This window comes from Saccoglossus kowalevskii, chromosome 17, assembly GCF_978046115.1.
Source record: "Saccoglossus kowalevskii chromosome 17, keSacKowa6.1, whole genome shotgun sequence".
NCBI classification, from domain to species: Eukaryota; Metazoa; Hemichordata; class Enteropneusta; family Harrimaniidae; genus Saccoglossus; species Saccoglossus kowalevskii.
This window is the reverse complement of record NC_140657.1, coordinates 3,727,983-3,746,580: the sequence shown is the minus strand read 5'-3', so window position 1 is coordinate 3,746,580 and position 18,598 is coordinate 3,727,983. Positions and strand designations below refer to the sequence as shown.

The 18,598-nt window shown below is 36.2% G+C and overlaps 1 protein-coding gene across 1 annotated transcript; it reads left to right on the top strand.

Moving 5' to 3' along the window:
* The first annotated feature begins 9,369 nt into the window (after positions 1–9,369).
* On the top strand, positions 9,370–18,352 carry LOC100373025 (uncharacterized). Its single transcript, XM_085492376.1, has 7 exons — positions 9,370–9,473; positions 9,768–9,920; positions 10,647–10,862; positions 14,883–14,937; positions 15,070–15,252; positions 15,712–16,026; positions 16,560–18,352. Exons 1-7 carry the CDS (start codon positions 9,370–9,372, stop codon positions 16,962–16,964), a joined length of 1,431 nt encoding a protein of 476 aa, XP_085348502.1. The 3' UTR covers positions 16,965–18,352.
* Positions 18,353–18,598: the final 246 nt, after the last annotated feature.

Genomic DNA, 18,598 nt, shown 5'->3' with positions numbered 1-18,598 from the left:
ACCGCATGGAGGGAGGCGTGAATTCAATGATACCGACTCACAACTAAGCTGCTACAACACACTGCTGCCGGTCTGATAGTCGATATTTGGGAATTCAAATGAGTCATCAATTGTATCTGTAAAACCACTGATATTGATTATATAATCGTGTTGAGAATATTGTTCACTGCAGTTGTCCGACTAACGGGGAGTAGCTGCTAGACCTCAGATAACTAAGAATCCTATTCGTGATCTGACGTTTGGTTTGATTGGCGTTGTATAGGTGGATGTCAACCAATCCCGACTATACATTTAACTCAAATAATTATTAACGTTAAAGCGAACCTAAATGCGGCCTTAATTTATGGTTGTGTATATTCTCAACTGTATTCGAAATAATATTGCAGTGGTTTAATTTTGTTTTAATTATAACTGTAGCTTGGATAGGCATTTGAAGTGCTTGCAATTTAAAGGTCTCATGCCATTAATTAACCAATGGCTGCCAAACGTTGGTCTGTACTTGTTTGTGGTGAATGAGAACATTATACCTTACAGTACTGCATCTAATAATCAGGCTTATATTCATTGCCTACCATCTATTTTGGTGTTATGCTGAGTGTGTATGTTGCCACTTTCTACAACTAATTGTCTGGGTATAGGGCGCCACCAAGTGGTAGATTTTGATAAATAACTCCCAGGGTTTAAATTTAGGGATTTTTTTTTGCATGGGAAATTACTCGTCTAATGATATTCCATCATATATAAGATCAACAAGAACTTTAAACCTTCTTATTTCTCTGAAGTAACAGTTTGCCTAGGACCACCTGAGGTTGTTGTTTTAACCATAATTATGGCTCTATTCACTGGAATTTAGTCATTTTTGGCAGATCTCATCTTACATAACCGAAGTTTACTGTGACCTAATTATTATAAGTTTTGACCTCTCCTGACCTTGCATAGATCTGATAATTATGAGGTTGTGTGTTCAAGCACACATTTCATGAGATCAGCTCCATTTATTTGGCAGGTATAGTGCAAAGTAACTGGGAATCTTTTTTATTTTTATTTTACCACTTTTCTTGCTTTGTATTCAACTATTTAGACACAATGGAGTAATTTTTTATCCAGAAATGTCATATTTTGCTATGCGTTTCACCCATTTCTGTCAATCTCTTATATCTTGGTTGAAGATTTTGAAAATTTGTAATTCGGTATATTTTTTGCCCTAATCTTATTAATTGGCTGTGGTTGGGCTGTGGTCTGTAAATATAAATGTTTTTATTAAACTGGTCCAAAAATTTTATTCATTCATCAATGAATTATTCATGTCACCACTAATTTCAATGGCTCTAGGAATTCTGAGAAAAATGCTTAACCCAATTTTATGGGTTTTTTGTCTTATTTTCACATTATGGCAGACAAACTTAACAATTTGTAGTGCAGTCATTTCTAATGTACCCTATTCAAAGTTTAATGAGGTCAAAATCCTAAATATTTAAATAAATTCTCAAAATTGTGTTGTGTATCTTGTCACTGACAAGAGATTTGCATACTGTCAGTATATTAGCCAAGTATTACAACTCTTTCAATTTCACAATTATTGCTCTTTTCTCAGAATTTTTGTGAATAGTTAGCTAATTAATCCCATCTTGAGTTTATTGTTGAACAGTGCATGTGACCCCCCCCCCCCCATTAATCAGAAATCCTGTTGATTTGAATTTAATTAGATCAGGGATGTGTAATACAAGTATTTTATATTTAGACCCTTTTCTTGTTTGTATATTTTTATTTTTATTTCTTTTTAAATCATAAAATTGTTTCGTTGAACTACTTTTTTTCACATAAGATTTGATTAAGCTTTTTATGTTGAGCAAATTCTATGTGTGGCCATGGTAAATCAAACCACTGTTGTGTTTTGGTATATCCAAGGTTGCCCGTCACAGGTCTCCGGCCTAAATGCAGATACTGTGGAATTGTTTTTTTGTTTTTAATTAATTGGAGAAATAATGAGCTGATGAATTGAGACTTTTGATTGAGTAGAATTTTTTTTTTTTAAATTATAGTGATAAACTACCTTTAATTGTCATTATTCTATGTATTATTTCTAGAAATTAATTAAAATTACTAATCATGCCAAACGTTGGTCTGTACTTGTTTGTGGTGAATGAGAACATTATACCTTACAGTACTGCATCTAATAATCAGGCTTATATTCATTGCCTACCATCTAATTTGGTGTTTTGCTGAGTGTGTATGTTGCCACTTTCTACAACTAATTGTCTGGGTATAGGGCGCCACCAAGTGGTAGATTTTGATAAATAACTCCCAGGGTTTAAATTTTGGAAATTTTTTTTGCATGGGAAATTACTCGTCTAATGATATTCCATCATATATAAGATCAACAAGAACTTTATTAAACCTTCTTATTTCTCTTAATTGAAGTAACAGTTTGCCTAGGACCACCTGAGGTTGTTGTTTTAACCATAATTATGGCTCTATTCACTGGAATTTAGTCATTTTTGGCAGATCTCATCTTACATAACCGAAGTTTACTTTGACCTAATTATTATAAGTTTTGACCTCTCCTGACCTTGCATAGATCTGATAATTATGAGGTTGTGTGTTCAAGCACACATTTCATGAGATCAGCTCCATTGATTTGGCAGGTATAGTGCAAAGTAACTGGGAATCTTTTTTATTTTTATTTTACCACTTTTCTTGCTTCAACTATTTAGACACAATGGAGTAATTTTTTATCCAGAAATGTCATATTCTGCTATGCATTTCACCCATTTCTGTCAATCTCTTATATCTTGGTTGAAGATTTTGAAAATTTGTAATTCGGTATATTTTTTGCCCTAATCTTATTAATTGGCTGTGGTTGGGCTGTGGTCTGTAAATATAAATATTTTTATTAAACTGGTCCAAAAATTTTATTAATTCATCAATGAATTATTCATGTCACCACTAATTTCAATGGCTCTAGGAATTCTGAGAAAAATGCTTAACCCAATTTTATGGGTTTTTTGTCTTATTTTCACATTATGGCAGACAAACTTAACAATTTGTAGTGCAGTCATTTCTAATGTACCCTATTCAAAGTTTAATGAGGTCAAAATCCCAAATATTTAAATAAATTCTCAAAATTGTGTTGTGTATCTTGTCACTGACAAGAGATTTGCATACTGTCAGTATATTAGCCAAGTATTACAACTCTTTCAATTTCACAATTATTGCTCTTTTCTCAGAAGTTTTGTGAATAGTTAGCTAATTAATCCCATCTTGAGTTTATTATTGAACAGTGCATGTGACCCCCCCCCATTAATCAGAAATCCTGTTGATTTGAATTTAATTAGATCAGGGATGTGTAATACGAGTATTTTATATTTAGACCCTTTTCTTGTTTGTATATTTTTATTTTTATTTCTTTTTAAATCATAAAATTGTTTCGTTGAACTACTTTTTTTCACATAAGATTTGATTAAGCTTTTTATGTTGAGCAAATTCCATGTGTGGCCATGGTAAATCAAACCACTGTTGTGTTTTGGTATATCCAAGGTTGCCCGTCACAGGTCTCCGGCCTAAATGCAGATACCGTGGAATTGTTTTTTTGTTTTTAATTAATTGGAGAAATAATGAGCTGATGAATTGAGACTTTTGATTCAGTAGAATTTTTTTTTTTTTTAAATTATAGTGATAAACTACCTTTAATTGTCATTATTCTATGTATTATTTCTTAGAAATTAATTAAAATTACTAATCATGCCAAACGTTGGTCTGTACTTGTTTGTGATGAATGAGAACATTATACCTTACAGTACTGCATCTAATAATCAGGCTTATATTCATTGCCTACCATCTATTTTGGTGTTATGCTGAGTGTGTATGTTGCCACTTTCTACAACTAATTGTCTGGGTATAGGGCGCCACCAAGTGGTATATTTTGATAAATAACTCCCAGGGTTTAAATTTAGGGATTTTTTTTTGCATGGGAAATTACTATTCCATCATATATAAGATCAACAAGAACTTTATTAAACCTTCTTATTTCTCTTAAGGTCTCATGCCACTAATTAACCAATGGCTGCTCAATTTAAATGCCTAGCAAGGACCAATGAAATTTTTTAAATATTATTTTTCTCAGGTGCTCCCTGTTTGAGGGCGTAATCACCTGGGTCAGAGGTGAGACCAACATGTGGTCTTTTGTTTACTTCTTAGCGGCTGTGTACCTGTGGGTTTATTCTGTGTGTTAATGGATGTTCTAATCTTGGTGTTTTTCCAGTGATTTCTCTTGGTGCAATCCAAATACAGTAGGTGTGTCTTGTTTACCTGAGATTTGCAAGAGTTTGAGCTGGCCAACATGTTAGTTTTTTTCATATGGTTGATTACTGGCATGTTGATTTCCCATTTTTGAGCCATATTTTCAACTTTCTTCGTCATTTTCATATAGCAATCTCGTCATATGTTAACATTATCGTCTATGGAAATTCAATTAGTGGTATGAGCCCTTCTGAACACCATGGAGGCCATTCATGGAGGGAATAAATAACGAACGAACATATTTAACATCCGGGTACTTTTCAAAGCTATGACGTTTTCGTATCTGATCGCATTCGTACGGTACAGGCCATTGTACATAACCGTTCATGCTGCTAAGCACTGTGTACTACTAGTATAAACTTTTATAATTTTTATATGCACAATGTGCTTTTTAGAACTTGGGTTAGAGCATTATGCGTTTGAACCACAGTATTCTGAGAGTGAAAGCCCAATTGCGTTAAAGTACCGTACTTCCCCGATCGTTAGCCCCTCCCGAGTATGAAGCCCATCCTTCTATTTTTACTAGGTATTTATCGAGTTGAGGGCATTCACGATTATAAGCCCAGAGTGTTTTTACTGGGCGTCGACGATATTCTTTAAAATATGCGTGTAAAAAGTGTGTTTCATTTCATAATAATCGTGATTGGCATGGTAGTTTGGTTTGTGCTTTTATGAGAAAACTCGCATTAATTTCAGAGTGCATGGCGAACGTACACAACGTGATTCGCATCATTTCTATTCTGTTATTTACTCAGGATGAACCCTGATGTTGCAATACTGGAGTAATCCATATTTGTTTGAGTAGTAGCTTTCGAAAAGACAAAAATGTGATCGTTAAGTCGTGTACCTGGTTAATTGGCATGGTTTACTTTGAGACTATCATGAACTTGAAAGGCCCACGGTTTGAACGATGTGACATGTTGGCAACCGTGAAAGGTGTTTAAATTCTTCCTCCACACTCAGTTTACCCACGGTTACTATTAACCATCGTTTACTTTTCGGAAATTGCGAATCGCCAATTTTGAGGAAAAAAAAATCGTTTTCTCGTTGCAATCAGTGCTACAGATCGCATTTTAACATTTTTAACGGTAATTCACTTCCGCATTGCGTTAAAAAATCATCGTCAATAATCGGAAAATTTCATCATTACAACACATCATTTTGATTTGTTAATGAAATACATGACCTGTTAGGTCAAAGGAAGTTGTTTCAGGTCAAATCGCGCTCAAAAACCTCATGGTGAAAAATTGCTTTGCGTCGAGAGTTTGCGTACGATCGAAAACATACCAAAACGAAGATAATGATAAATGCCTTTGACTGCTTCCCCACAGACCCTACCCATTATTTCACCGTAAATTCAGACGGTATGTAAATCGTATTGTAAAAAAAATTGTGTGTTTTTATGAACATGTTTGTTTCTTAATTGTAAGTGTTGTGGAAATCAATGACGCATTTTTTTTTCTCAAAAATAAGTATTATTTTCCCGAGCCCGGCGTGGTGAACGAATATTTTTTTGGATAATTTTTCGTTGTTGGCAAGATGGTTACAGTGTTTAACCCCGAAACAAAAACATCTTTAATTTCTGAGTTGGTCCTCGAGTATAATCAGTCCAGTGTGAGTGATGAGAGTATATCGTCGACGATGCCCTTGTACGGATGATAGTCTTATTTCAAATTACACGGAAGTGTGAACAATCTGCTTGGTGTTCCTGTGACAATTGTCCCACTGGCATGATTTGCCAGTGCAGACCCGTGAATACATGGACGAAAATGTTTCCACCACCACCCTACGAACTCAAGATTGCATACTCCAGCATCCAGACTTTGACATAATTTGCACGCACAGTGCAGTACTGGAAACAGCATTTATTAGACAGTTAGACAAAAAAAATGCCTGTCTCGATCATTCGCACATCCATAATGTTTGTATTTTGATACGCTTGTAAATAACATTAACGTAGAAGTCAATTCACCAGTCCAGCCAACTATGGCACCCTAAGTTGTTTATATTTAATCAGATACTATTTCGTCATCATGCTTTGTTACCTTTTCTGTTTATACCTCATGAGGGCGTTTTTTAAGGCAAGATGGCGCAAACGGAAGTCCTTTATGGTTTCTCATATTTAAATCATCATAACTCTAAAGATAATCATTTTTTTTTATTTTCAAATTTATAATCGATATACATAACTTGATAAATACAAACACCAAATTAGGCTCTATTTAGTTCCCCTTTATTAATGTATTATGCCTGTCATGTATTATTTGCGTGCATAGATCTCCATGAAGTCTATGGAGCACTAGACTAGTCGAGGGATGCGTCCTGAATTTCGCGGAGAAAAGAATATATTTTTCGAAGTTTGTGTGTCCGAGATAACCAAGAAAGGGACACTATTAAAGACTGGCAGTTACGCTACGCATGGGCCAAGACTGGGACTTTGTTTTTGCAGTGAAGAACTTTGTTTTGGGAGTTCCTCTTAAACCACACCAATCAATTGAAGGTTCGAACAGGGCGAGAAAATGGCTTATCTTTCTGGTGTTTCTCTAAAATAAAGGTTTTTTTTCTTTCAGAAAGATCGCATTTTATCAAAAGTTCAGTGAGAAGGTTTTGTTTAAATGTTCAGGGCACCCATATATCTTACTTTTACAAGCCAAGTCCAGCTAAGGAAGGGGATGGGACACGAAGGTGGTCATACGGCTCTGGTAATAATGGTTGCTCATAATTTCAGGATTACCCCCTTGTCCCCATCACCACCAACTCTCCTTCACCCCATCACCACCCTAACTCTCTTTCACCCCATCACCACCAACTCTCCTTCACCCCATCACCACCCTAACTCTTCTTTACCCCATCATCACCCTAACTCTCCTTCACCCCATCACCATCCTAACTCTCCTTCACCCCATCACCACCCTAACTCTCCTTCACCACATCACCACACTAACTCTCTTTCATCCCATCACCACCAACTCTCCTTCACCCCATCACCACCCTAACTCTCCTTCACCCTATCACCACCCTAACTCTCCTGTATTCCATCACCACCCTAACTATTCTTCACCCATCACCACCCTAACTCTCCTTCACCCCATCACCACCCTAACTCTCCTTCGCCCCATCTCCACCCTAACTCTCCTTCACCCCATCACCACCCTAACTCTCCTTCACCCCATCACCACCCTAACTCTCCTTCACCCCCATCACCACCCTAACCCTCCTTCGCCCCATCACCACCCTAATTCTTCTTCACTCCATCACCACCCTAACTCTTCTTCACCCCATCACCACCCTAACTCTCCTTCGCCTCATCAGCACCCTAACTCTCCTTAACCCTATCACCACCCTAACTCTCCTGCATTTCATCACCACCCTAACTCTCCTTTATCCCATCACCACCCTAACTCTCCTTCGCCCCATCACCACCCCAACTCTCCTGCATTTCATCACTACCCTAACTCTCCTTCACCCCATCACCACCCTAACACTTTTCACATCATCACACCTTAACTCTCCTTCACCCCAATCACCACCCTAACTCTCCTTCTCCCCATCACCACACTAACTCTCCTTCATCCCATTACCACCCTAACTCTCCTTCACTCCATCACCACCCTTACTCTCCTTCATCCCATCACCACCCTAACACTCTTCACCCCATCACACCTTAACTCTCTTTGACCCCATCACCACCCTAACTCTCCTTCACCCCATCACCACCCTAACTCTCCTTAACCCCATCACCACCCTAACTTTCCTGCACCCAATCACCACCCTAACTCTCCTGCATTCCATCACCACCCTAACTCTCCTTCACCCCATCATCACCCTAACTCTCCTTCGCCCCATCACCACCCTAACTATTCTTCACCCATCACCACCCTAACTCTCCTTCACCCCATCACCACCCTAACTCTCCGTCATCCCGTCACCACCCTAACTCTCCTTCACCCTATCACCACCCTAACTCTCCTTCACCCCATCACCACCCTAACCCTCCTTCTCCCCATCACCACCTTAACTCTTCTTCACTCCATCACCATTTTAACTCTCCTTCACCCCAATCACCACCCTAACACGCCTTCACCCCATCACCACACTAACTCCCCTTCATCCCTTCACCACCCTAACACTCTTCACCCCATCACACCTTAACTCTCTTTGACCCCATCACCACCCTAACTCTCCTTCACCCCATCACCACCCTAACTCTCCTTCGCCCCATCACCACCCTAACTCTTTTTCACCCCATCACCACCCTAACTTTCCTGCACCCAATCACCACCCTAACTCTCCTGTATTCCATCACCACCCTAACTCTCCTTCACCCCATCACTACCCTAACTCTCCTTCACCCCATCATCACCCTAACTCTCCTTCGCCCCATCACCACCCTAACTATTCTTCACCCATCACCACCCTAACTCTCCTTCACCCCATCACCACCCTAACTCTCCTTCACCCCATCACCATCCTAACTCTCTTTCACCCCATCACCACCTTAACTCTCCTTCGCCCCATTACCACCCTAACTCTCCTTCACCCCATCACTACCCTAACTCTCCTTCACCCCATCATCACCCTAACTCTCCTTCGCCCCATCACCACCCTAACTATTCTTCACCCATCATCACCCTAACTCTCCTTCACCCCATCACCACCCTAACTCTCCTTCACCCCATCACCACCCTAACTCTCTTTCACCCCATCACCACCTTAACTCTCCTTCGCCCCATTACCACCCTAACTCTCCTTCACCCCATCACTACCCTAACTCTCCTTCACCCCATCATCACCCTAACTCTCCTTCGCCCCATTACCACCCTAACTCTCCTTCACCCCATCACCACCCTAACTCTCCTTCATCCCATCACCACCCTAACTCTCCTTCACCCCATCATCACCCCAATACGACGTATAAGCAATACAACTGGTAGGCCTTTTCGCCCAATAATCTTTCTAATATTTTCAGATAAACAGCTGGTGAATTCTGCTACACTGCGTGAGTCGGATGGTTATTGGCTGACCCTGCCATTTATTGCCATAACGTTCACGTGACTCAAGGCGGTTGCTATGCCTTGCTGCCATGGAAAATGCGACTTTCTTAGTGCTAACAAGTACCCTATTTACGTTGCTGTCATAATGATGTTATCATTCATGTGTAATCAGTTGAGCAGGTAGGTAAATGTTTTTAAATGTCGCACCACGTCGTGTTCCACGGGGTTCCCATGCAACGTTGTTTGTTTACTACTACATAAATTTCGCACGCACCAAGACGGCTTAATTAATCATTTAAAAGTATAACGGACATCGGTTACGTAACACAAAACTATCAGAAGAGACTCGTATCTAACAACAAAAATAAATGGATTGGTTATCCAAACAATTTCAGCGCCGACTTCGTGTTTATTTCATATCTGTATTAATAAGACATAAATTCGTAATTTATATGTAAAACTATTTGTTCCCAGATATACATTAATTGCTACAAACGTGGAGATGGCGAATGAATTCCATTTTGGAGATAAAGTATGTAAGGTATCTAACAGCACAGCGGTGGAATTGTATATTGAATACTATCATTTAAACGCAAGCGTGGATACATTTTGTACCAATATAACAATGTAAGTCACCGTAAATATATGTCCATAATATATATAGACTTTTAAAATACAGTTTTAGGAGAAAAGCGCATATATTGGATATTATGTACGAAAAAGAGAGTCACTATGTGAAGTATTCAGATAGCGTGCACGATGACAGGGGGTATAAAACATTATTTGAGGGACAAAAACAAGTCCCGTGACTCTCTCGCTCTTTACGAGATCTCAGCGACCGTTCACGGTCTATTCGATTGTCTTAATAATTCTGACAGAAAACTTGATTGATTCATATTCTCAAAACATCATATTCGCGTTATTTGAATGATGCATGTGATGTTTGTATTGACAAGGCATTTTAATTTAGGAATGTATTTTTTTTTACAATTTTATGTAGTTTTCATTTTATATTTATTACACTCTGTGTGTCAAATGTGACAACAAAGATTGTGCCCCATGCATAACGTGCTATACAACAACACGCATTGATTCGTTGGTTTAGTTCTCCAAAGCTTTTGTATTATTTGAAGATGATGAATCATCACCCGATGGAATCACGTTTCTCTGTGAATAAAGAACTCTCGTAGACTAAAAGCAAGCTTTCACGGTTTATTAAGTACAGGTACCACAATACCTATCCATAAATGAAAACATACTAGGTTGCGTTGTATACATTGATATCACCATACTTTCGTGTCTGTAGGTGTAAAGTGGCTAATTTCAGCGACTACTGTGAGTGGTATTACATAGGAACAGGTTTAGAATACCAGCTTCTTGCTGGACGCTGTTTGTAGTGCTGTTCAGTGTGATGGGCATACCTGTCTCTCTGTTGATGGAAACATACCCGATAAATCGTAAACTTGTCATCGTGGTATGTGTTGTAATGTGGAGCATCACGGTGGGATTGGTGGGATTTTCAAAGAAATACTGGCACCTTGCAGTGACTAGATTGGCGTTGGCACTATTGTAAGTGAGATTAGATTAAATTAGATTAGATTAGATTAGTTAGATTAGATTAGACCAAACTCATCTAGACAAGACTAGATTAAAACTACACTAGACTAGATTAAAACTACGCTAGACTAGATTAAAACTACACTAGACTAGATTAAAACTACACTAGACTAGATTAAAAGTACACTAGACTAGATTAAAACTACACTAGACTAGATTAAAACTACACTAGATTAAAACTACACTAGACTAGATTAAAACTACACTAGACTAGATTAAAACTACGCTAGACTAGATTAAAACTACACTAGACTAGATTAAAACTACACTAGACTAGATTAAAACTACGCTAGACTAGATTAAAACTACACTAGACTAGATTAAAACTACACTAGACTAGATTAAAAGTACACTAGACTAGATTAAAACTACACTAGACTAGATTAAAACTACACTAGATTAAAACTACACTAGACTAGATTAAAACTACACTAGACTAGATTAAAACTACGCTAGACTAGATTAAAACTACACTAGACTAGATTAAAACTACACTAGACTAGATTAAAACTACACTAGACTAGATTAAAACTACGCTAGATTAAAACTACACTAGACTAGATTAAAACTACACTAGACTAGATTAAAACTACGCTAGACTAGATTAAAACTACACTAGACTAGATTAAAACTACACTAAACTAGATTAAAACTACGCTAGACTAGATTAAAACTACACTAAACTAGATTAAAACTACGCTAGACTAGATTAAAACTACACTAGATTAAAACTACACTAGACTAGATTAAAACTACACTAGACTAGATTAAAACTACGCTAGACTAGATTAAAACTACACTAGACTAGATTAAAACTACACTAGACTAGATTAAAACTACACTAAACTAGATTAAATCTACGCTAGACTAGATTAAAACTACACTAGACTAGATTAAAACTACACTAAACTAGATTAAAACTACACTAGACTAGATTAAAACTACACTAGACTAGATTAAAACTACACTAGACTAGATTAAAACTACACTAGACTAGATTAAAACTACGCTAGACTAGATTAAAACTACACTAGACTAGGTTAAAACTACACTAGATTAAAACTACACTAGACTAGATTAAAACTACACTAGACTAGATTAAAACTACGCTAGACTAGATTAAAACTACACTAGACTGGATTAAAACTACACTAGACTAGATTAAAACTACACTAAACTAGATTAAAACTACGCTAGACTAGATTAAAACTACACTAAACTAGATTAAAACTACGCTAGACTAGATTAAAACTACACTAGACTAGATTAAAACTACGCTAAACTAGATTAAAACTACGCTAGATTAAAACTACACTAGACTAGATTAAAACTACGCTAGACTAGATTAAAACTACACTAGACTAGACTAAAACTACACTAGACTAGATTAAAACTACACTAGACTAGATTAAAACTACACTAGATTAAAACTACACTAGACTAGATTAAAACTACACTAGACTAGATTAAAACTACACTAGACTAGATTAAAACTACACTAGACTAGATTAAAACTACACTAGACTAGATTAAAACTACACTAGATTAAAACTACACTAGACTAGATTAAAACTACACTAGACTAGATTAAAACTACGCTAGACTAGATTAAAACTACACTAGACTAGATTAAAACTACACTAGACTAGATTAAAACTACACTAAACTAGATTAAAACTACGCTAGACTAGATTAAAACTACACTAGACTAGATTAAAACTACACTAAACTAGATTAAAACTACACTAGACTAGATTAAAACTACACTAGACTAGATTAAAACTACACTAGACTAGATTAAAACTACACTAGACTAGATTAAAACTACGCTAGATTAAAACTACACTAGACTAGATTAAAACTACACTAGACTAGATTAAAACTACGCTAGACTAGATTAAAACTACACTAGACTAGATTAAAACTACACTAGACTAGATTAAAACTACACTAAACTAGATTAAAACTACGCTTGACTAGATTAAAACTACACTAAACTAGATTAAAACTACGCTAGACTAGATTAAAACTACACTAGATTAAAACTACACTAGACTAGATTAAAACTACACTAGACTAGATTAAAACTACGCTAGACTAGATTAAAACTACACTAGACTAGATTAAAACTACACTAGACTTGATTAAAACTACACTAAACTAGATTAAAACTACGCTAGACTAGATTAAAACTACACTAGACTAGATTAAAACTACACTAAACTAGATTAAAACTACACTAGACTAGATTAAAACTACACTAGACTAGATTAAAACTACACTAGACTAGATTAAAACTACACTAGACTAGATTAAAACTACGCTAGACTAGATTAAAACTACACTAGACTAGGTTAAAACTACACTAGATTAAAACTACACTAGACTAGATTAAAACTACACTAGACTAGATTAAAACTACGCTAGACTAGATTAAAACTACACTAGACTAGATTAAAACTACACTAGACTAGATTAAAACTACACTAAACTAGATTAAAACTACGATAGACTAGATTAAAACTACACTAAACTAGATTAAAACTACGCTAGACTAGATTAAAACTACACTAGACTAGATTAAAACTACACTAGACTAGATTAAAACTACGCTAAACTAGATTAAAACTACGCTAAACTAGATTAAAACTACACTAGACTAGATTAAAACTACACTAGACTAGATTAAAACTACACTAGACTAGATTAAAACTACACTAGACTAGATTAAAACTACACTAGACTAGATTAAAACTACACTAGACTAGATTAAAACTACACTAGACTAGACTAAAACTACACTAGACTAGATTAAAACTACACTAGACTAGATTAAAACTACACTAGATTAAAACTACACTAGACTAGATTAAAACTACACTAGACTAGATTAAAACTACACTAGACTAGATTAAAACTACACTAGACTAGATTAAAACTACACTAGACTAGATTAAAACTACGCTAGACTAGATTAAAACTACGCTAGACTAGATTAAAACTACACTAGACTAGATTAAAACTACACTAGACTAGATTAAAACTACACTAGATTAAAACTACACTAGACTAGATTAAAACTACACTAGACTAGATTAAAACTTTACTAGACTAGATTAAAACTACACTAGACTAGATTAAAACTACGCTAGACTAGATTAAAACTACGCTAGACTAGATTAAAACTACACTAGACTAGATTAAAACTACACTAGACTAGATTAAAACTACACTAGACTAGATTAAAACTACACTAGACTAGATTAAAACTACACTAGACTAGAATAAAACTACACTAGACTAGATTAAAACTACACTAGACTAGATTAAAACTACACTAGACTAGATTAAAACTACGCTAGACTAGATTAAAACTACACTAGACTAGATTAAAACTACACTAGACTAGATTAAAACTACACTAGACTAGATTAAAACTACACTAGACTAGATTAAAACTACACTAGACTAGATTAAAACTACGCTAGACTAGCTTATAACTACACTAGACTAGATTAAAACTACACTAGATTAAAACTACACTAGACTAGATTAAAACTACACTAGACTAGATTAAAACTACACTAGACTAGATTAAAACTACACTAGACTAGATTAGATTGAACTAGACAACATGTACAACAACATGCATTCATAAAACAAAAACAGGCCGCCATGAGAGGTCTTACTATTCGTTTTAATTGCTGGACAAATCGTATATGCCTTACTAGTATTACTGACAGTTAACATATATCGTTGTAAACGCATCGCATGTACAATCATATGCGACAACGAAGAAGAAAATGCGGTTTTGTGTTTGTTATGGACTGATTGGTTTTCTTGGCTTACTATCTATTTAAGTGCTAAACTAAAACTTGTACAAATATAATAAATGGTGAAATATCCCTCTTTATGTTGACGTTGACAAACACATGTGATTACTATTATTAACCGTTTTTTTATTCTTCACAGCGAATCTCCGTTTACCTCTCTTGGCGCTAGTGTTATATCGAGTTATTGTGTGCAAGTAAGTTACACATTATTTATCCCTACAAGAACAAAATAATGTATATTTTTTCTCTAATATTTTGCAATTGGAAAATAAAACTTGAAAGTGTTGTGTATTTATCTATGGTTGTTTCAATATTTCTGATTACAGAGTCTCCGAGGATTTGGACTGGGTATATTTCACTGGGGTGTGTATGCTGCATTTAGCATGGCTTTTGTGTTAGACATCGTAGTCGACCACTTAGGATGGAGATGGGCTTACTGGATCACAGCAGTCCCAGGAATCATCATTGCAGTTGTCATGGTAATAACGGTCAAAGAACCACCAAGAAAGGTACACCATAGTTTATGTATTTTTGTATTAATATCAATGGTAATCTCGGTGTTAGTTCTTGTGACGGCGGTGGCTCAATCACTCTGCTCGTCATTCGGTGCTTGGGTGAGTAAATAAGAGGATCCTGTACATGCACGCATCGACTTATCACAAACATATTCTGATTTTCTTTTCAAAATGTTCCTATGGATTTATTCACTACTTACTTGTTATTGATGACAGTGTGCATTGTTTTAATTAGAATTTAGGAATTTATAAAACGAAAGAATAATACTTACATTTTCTGTAAGTTAAAGAAAATTAAAAGCCTACAAATGTATTGACTGAGTAAATTTTGAGCATTTTGAATGTCGGAAGCTCACTCTACATTTCACTCTTATGTAGCCCAATTCCAGGTGCACAGCTGAATTTCTATGCGAAACGGAAGAATAATATTTCCTAGACTAATACATTTAACAGATTGCAGGTGAACTTGTGAATAACTCCAGTGCTACGCAAGAGGATTTTCTTGATTCTCACAGTCCATTCTGCAGCCCACTGTTCATTGTACTACTTATCACCAGTGCATTGCGATGTGGCGGGGGATATGTATTTATGTATAATATCCACAACTATTTCCACCGTTATTATCCGGGTTATCCATATGAACATTTCATGACCTGGATCCCAGTTACCATGGGGATATTTGGAGCTCTTCTTGGTGGAATGTTAGCTGATAAAGCTGCCTATTATAGAGGATACATCGGTAGACTGTATATCTTTAGCATAAGTATTGTAAGTATGTTATATGGATTTTTAAAGATTTTCGTGGAAGGTGATTGGCGTTACTTTGCATGTCAGTCTTTGAGACAGGGGATTATCATCTCCGATTTACGTTTAGAAAGCACAAGATGTGCATGAGTGGCTACTGTGGTCCATTTTTTGGTATATTTTAATTTAGCGACATATTGCTAACCGACTCAATCATCTGTTATCTACTATCTACTTTTGATATTGCTTTTGTAGTTAATCTCTTGAAATTGTAATACATGTGCGGATCTCCCAGAATGTTGAGTGTGTTCTACTTCTAAGTTGTGTTTCACTTTCCACATTTAAAATAAAGTAGTAATAACAACATTTTCACACCAACTGTAGACATACGTCAACCAGACATAATTATATAACATATCAAGCAAGGGAACGCCTAAAACTACCAAAACTAAAATAACCATTTTCTATACGGTCGACGTTATGAAACTATTTTCTGATAAACCGTAAATATATACATGTAATATTAAAATATTAATAGTTGAACTTTTTTTTTTCAGTTCGTATCCATACCATTATCTATAGGAGTGTTGTACTTAGATCCACCATGGTGTTTTATCGTACTCATACCAAACTTTGCAGCTATAGAAATGTGGGGAAGTGTCGCTATGTCCGCGGTGGTCGAACAAGCCCCTAGAGGGCGCCAGACTTTAGCACTTGCCTTCTATGTGTTCTCTATAAATATGTTTGGAGGGAATTTAAATATAATAGTGCCTTTCATGAAATCTGTCATAGAACTACGTTATACGTTGCTGGTATTGTATCCAGGTGTTTATACATTAGCACTTATATTCTGTCTATTGACCATCCCCTTAGCAAGAATTAGAATGGCACATATGCAAACGCTTGCCACAGATGATGAACGAAAACCTTTGTTAAATGAAGCAACTGAAAGCATTAACTAGTGCTAACCATGTATAACTTTAAGAAAATTTACTTAACCAAATAATAGAGAACGACGAGTATAATTATCAAATATTGATACAAATATATATATTAACATACACAGTATAAAATCATTGAACATCATAGACTAAATGTACACTCACTGTTGATGATGGTACAGACATTGTTCGTATGTCACTGTCACGCGGGAATCCGTATTGCAATTAGACTTGAAAATTAGTGTATGTAGCGTATGCAGGAGCTGGTGCATGTTGTGTTTAATTTATTCAAAATTATTTTGTTGTGTTTGCATGGTGTGGTCGGAGGACATGTCACTCTGACTGAGGATGCCGCAGTAGCAGAACTGGCCTTTAGTCGTCTGTGTGCAAACTGAGAGACGAGCCAACACGTTTACCACGGGGCGCCTGAGACACATACGTCTTGGTATAACCTGGGGCCTACATTGTAGGGAAATTAATTCCATTACTTCTGGCGGAAAACCGTCCAGGGTTGTGAACCCGGTGTTTTTGGGGAGCCAGCGTTTTACAGGAGGAAAAGTTTTACAGACTCAGCAAGATGTGCTCTAGGGGCTCGTCCGTATAGAGTAACATTGACCATTGTGAGTACAACATTCTTGTATTTACAATGAAGCACACGTTTGTTTGTGTTTAAATAGAATAGTGGCGTACGTATATCTATGCAGAACTTGTATGCAGTACTGAGATAATGCATATTATCGTATCATTGTGTACTTTTATTGAATATTGTCACTTATTGTATTGTACTACATACAGTGAAGTTGGAACCGGATTACCAATCCTGTACATATTGGTCGCATGTAACCTCTGTCATCAAATGGTACTGACTTCTTGTTTGCTTTATTTGTATGTACTTAAGTTGTCCCAGTCAAGGTGGCAAACCAAACGCTAATTATTATTAAATCTTTATGGCAGGATATAAAGTGAAAAGTTCGTACATCCATATTTAAAACAAAATACAATGAATAAAAACAAACAAAGTGAAAAAAAAAAACGAGTATATAAAAAGACTTGACTAATAATTAAATTCATTGTTCTAGTGTTAGCTGGTGTATACATAAGTTTACGGTACAGAACATACAACTTCGAACATAAATGCGTGTATTATGATAAAAGCACTGCAACGATTCTATTATCACTTTTAGTTAGACGCGTATAGAGTGTAAAAAGCATGTTTCGTCTAAGAGCATCAAATGTGGGAATGTTGGGAGGAAACAAACATGCCGCTAGCACTACAGTCCCTGAGCCGACCAAGGAATAAACGAAATGCACTATTATACGCAACACGGAGATCATAAATACATGTACTTGTACGACTATGTTGAAACAAAAGCTGTGAACAATAAATTACGACAAAAAGTTCGGAACAATGTCATTTTTAAATTACTACTGCGGCTAGACAATTTTCGTAGCAATATATTGGCTGTCCCGTAGAATTATCGAATCTGTCGTTTTATGTCCTCATCATCCATGCAATTATCAGCAACGACAAATCCTAAATAAACGTGCTTGTGCACAATGTGTAGTTGTAGCCAAGATATACTTAAGAACACTCTTCCGTGGAATAAAGTACATGCATTCAGACTTGTTAGGATGGTAAATAATATCGAAGACCG

Bases quoted from the DNA above. Each gene is read 5' to 3' on its own strand.
- LOC100373025 (XM_085492376.1), top strand. From the start codon at position 9,370: ATGCCTTGCTGCCATGGAAAATGCGACTTTCTTAGTGCTAACAAGTAC. The intron at 9,921-10,646 runs GTAAGTCACCGT...GGTATTACATAG, and splicing joins TTTTGTACCAATATAACAAT to GAACAGGTTTAGAATACCAG. The intron at 15,253-15,711 runs GTACACCATAGT...TACATTTAACAG, and splicing joins TCAAAGAACCACCAAGAAAG to ATTGCAGGTGAACTTGTGAA.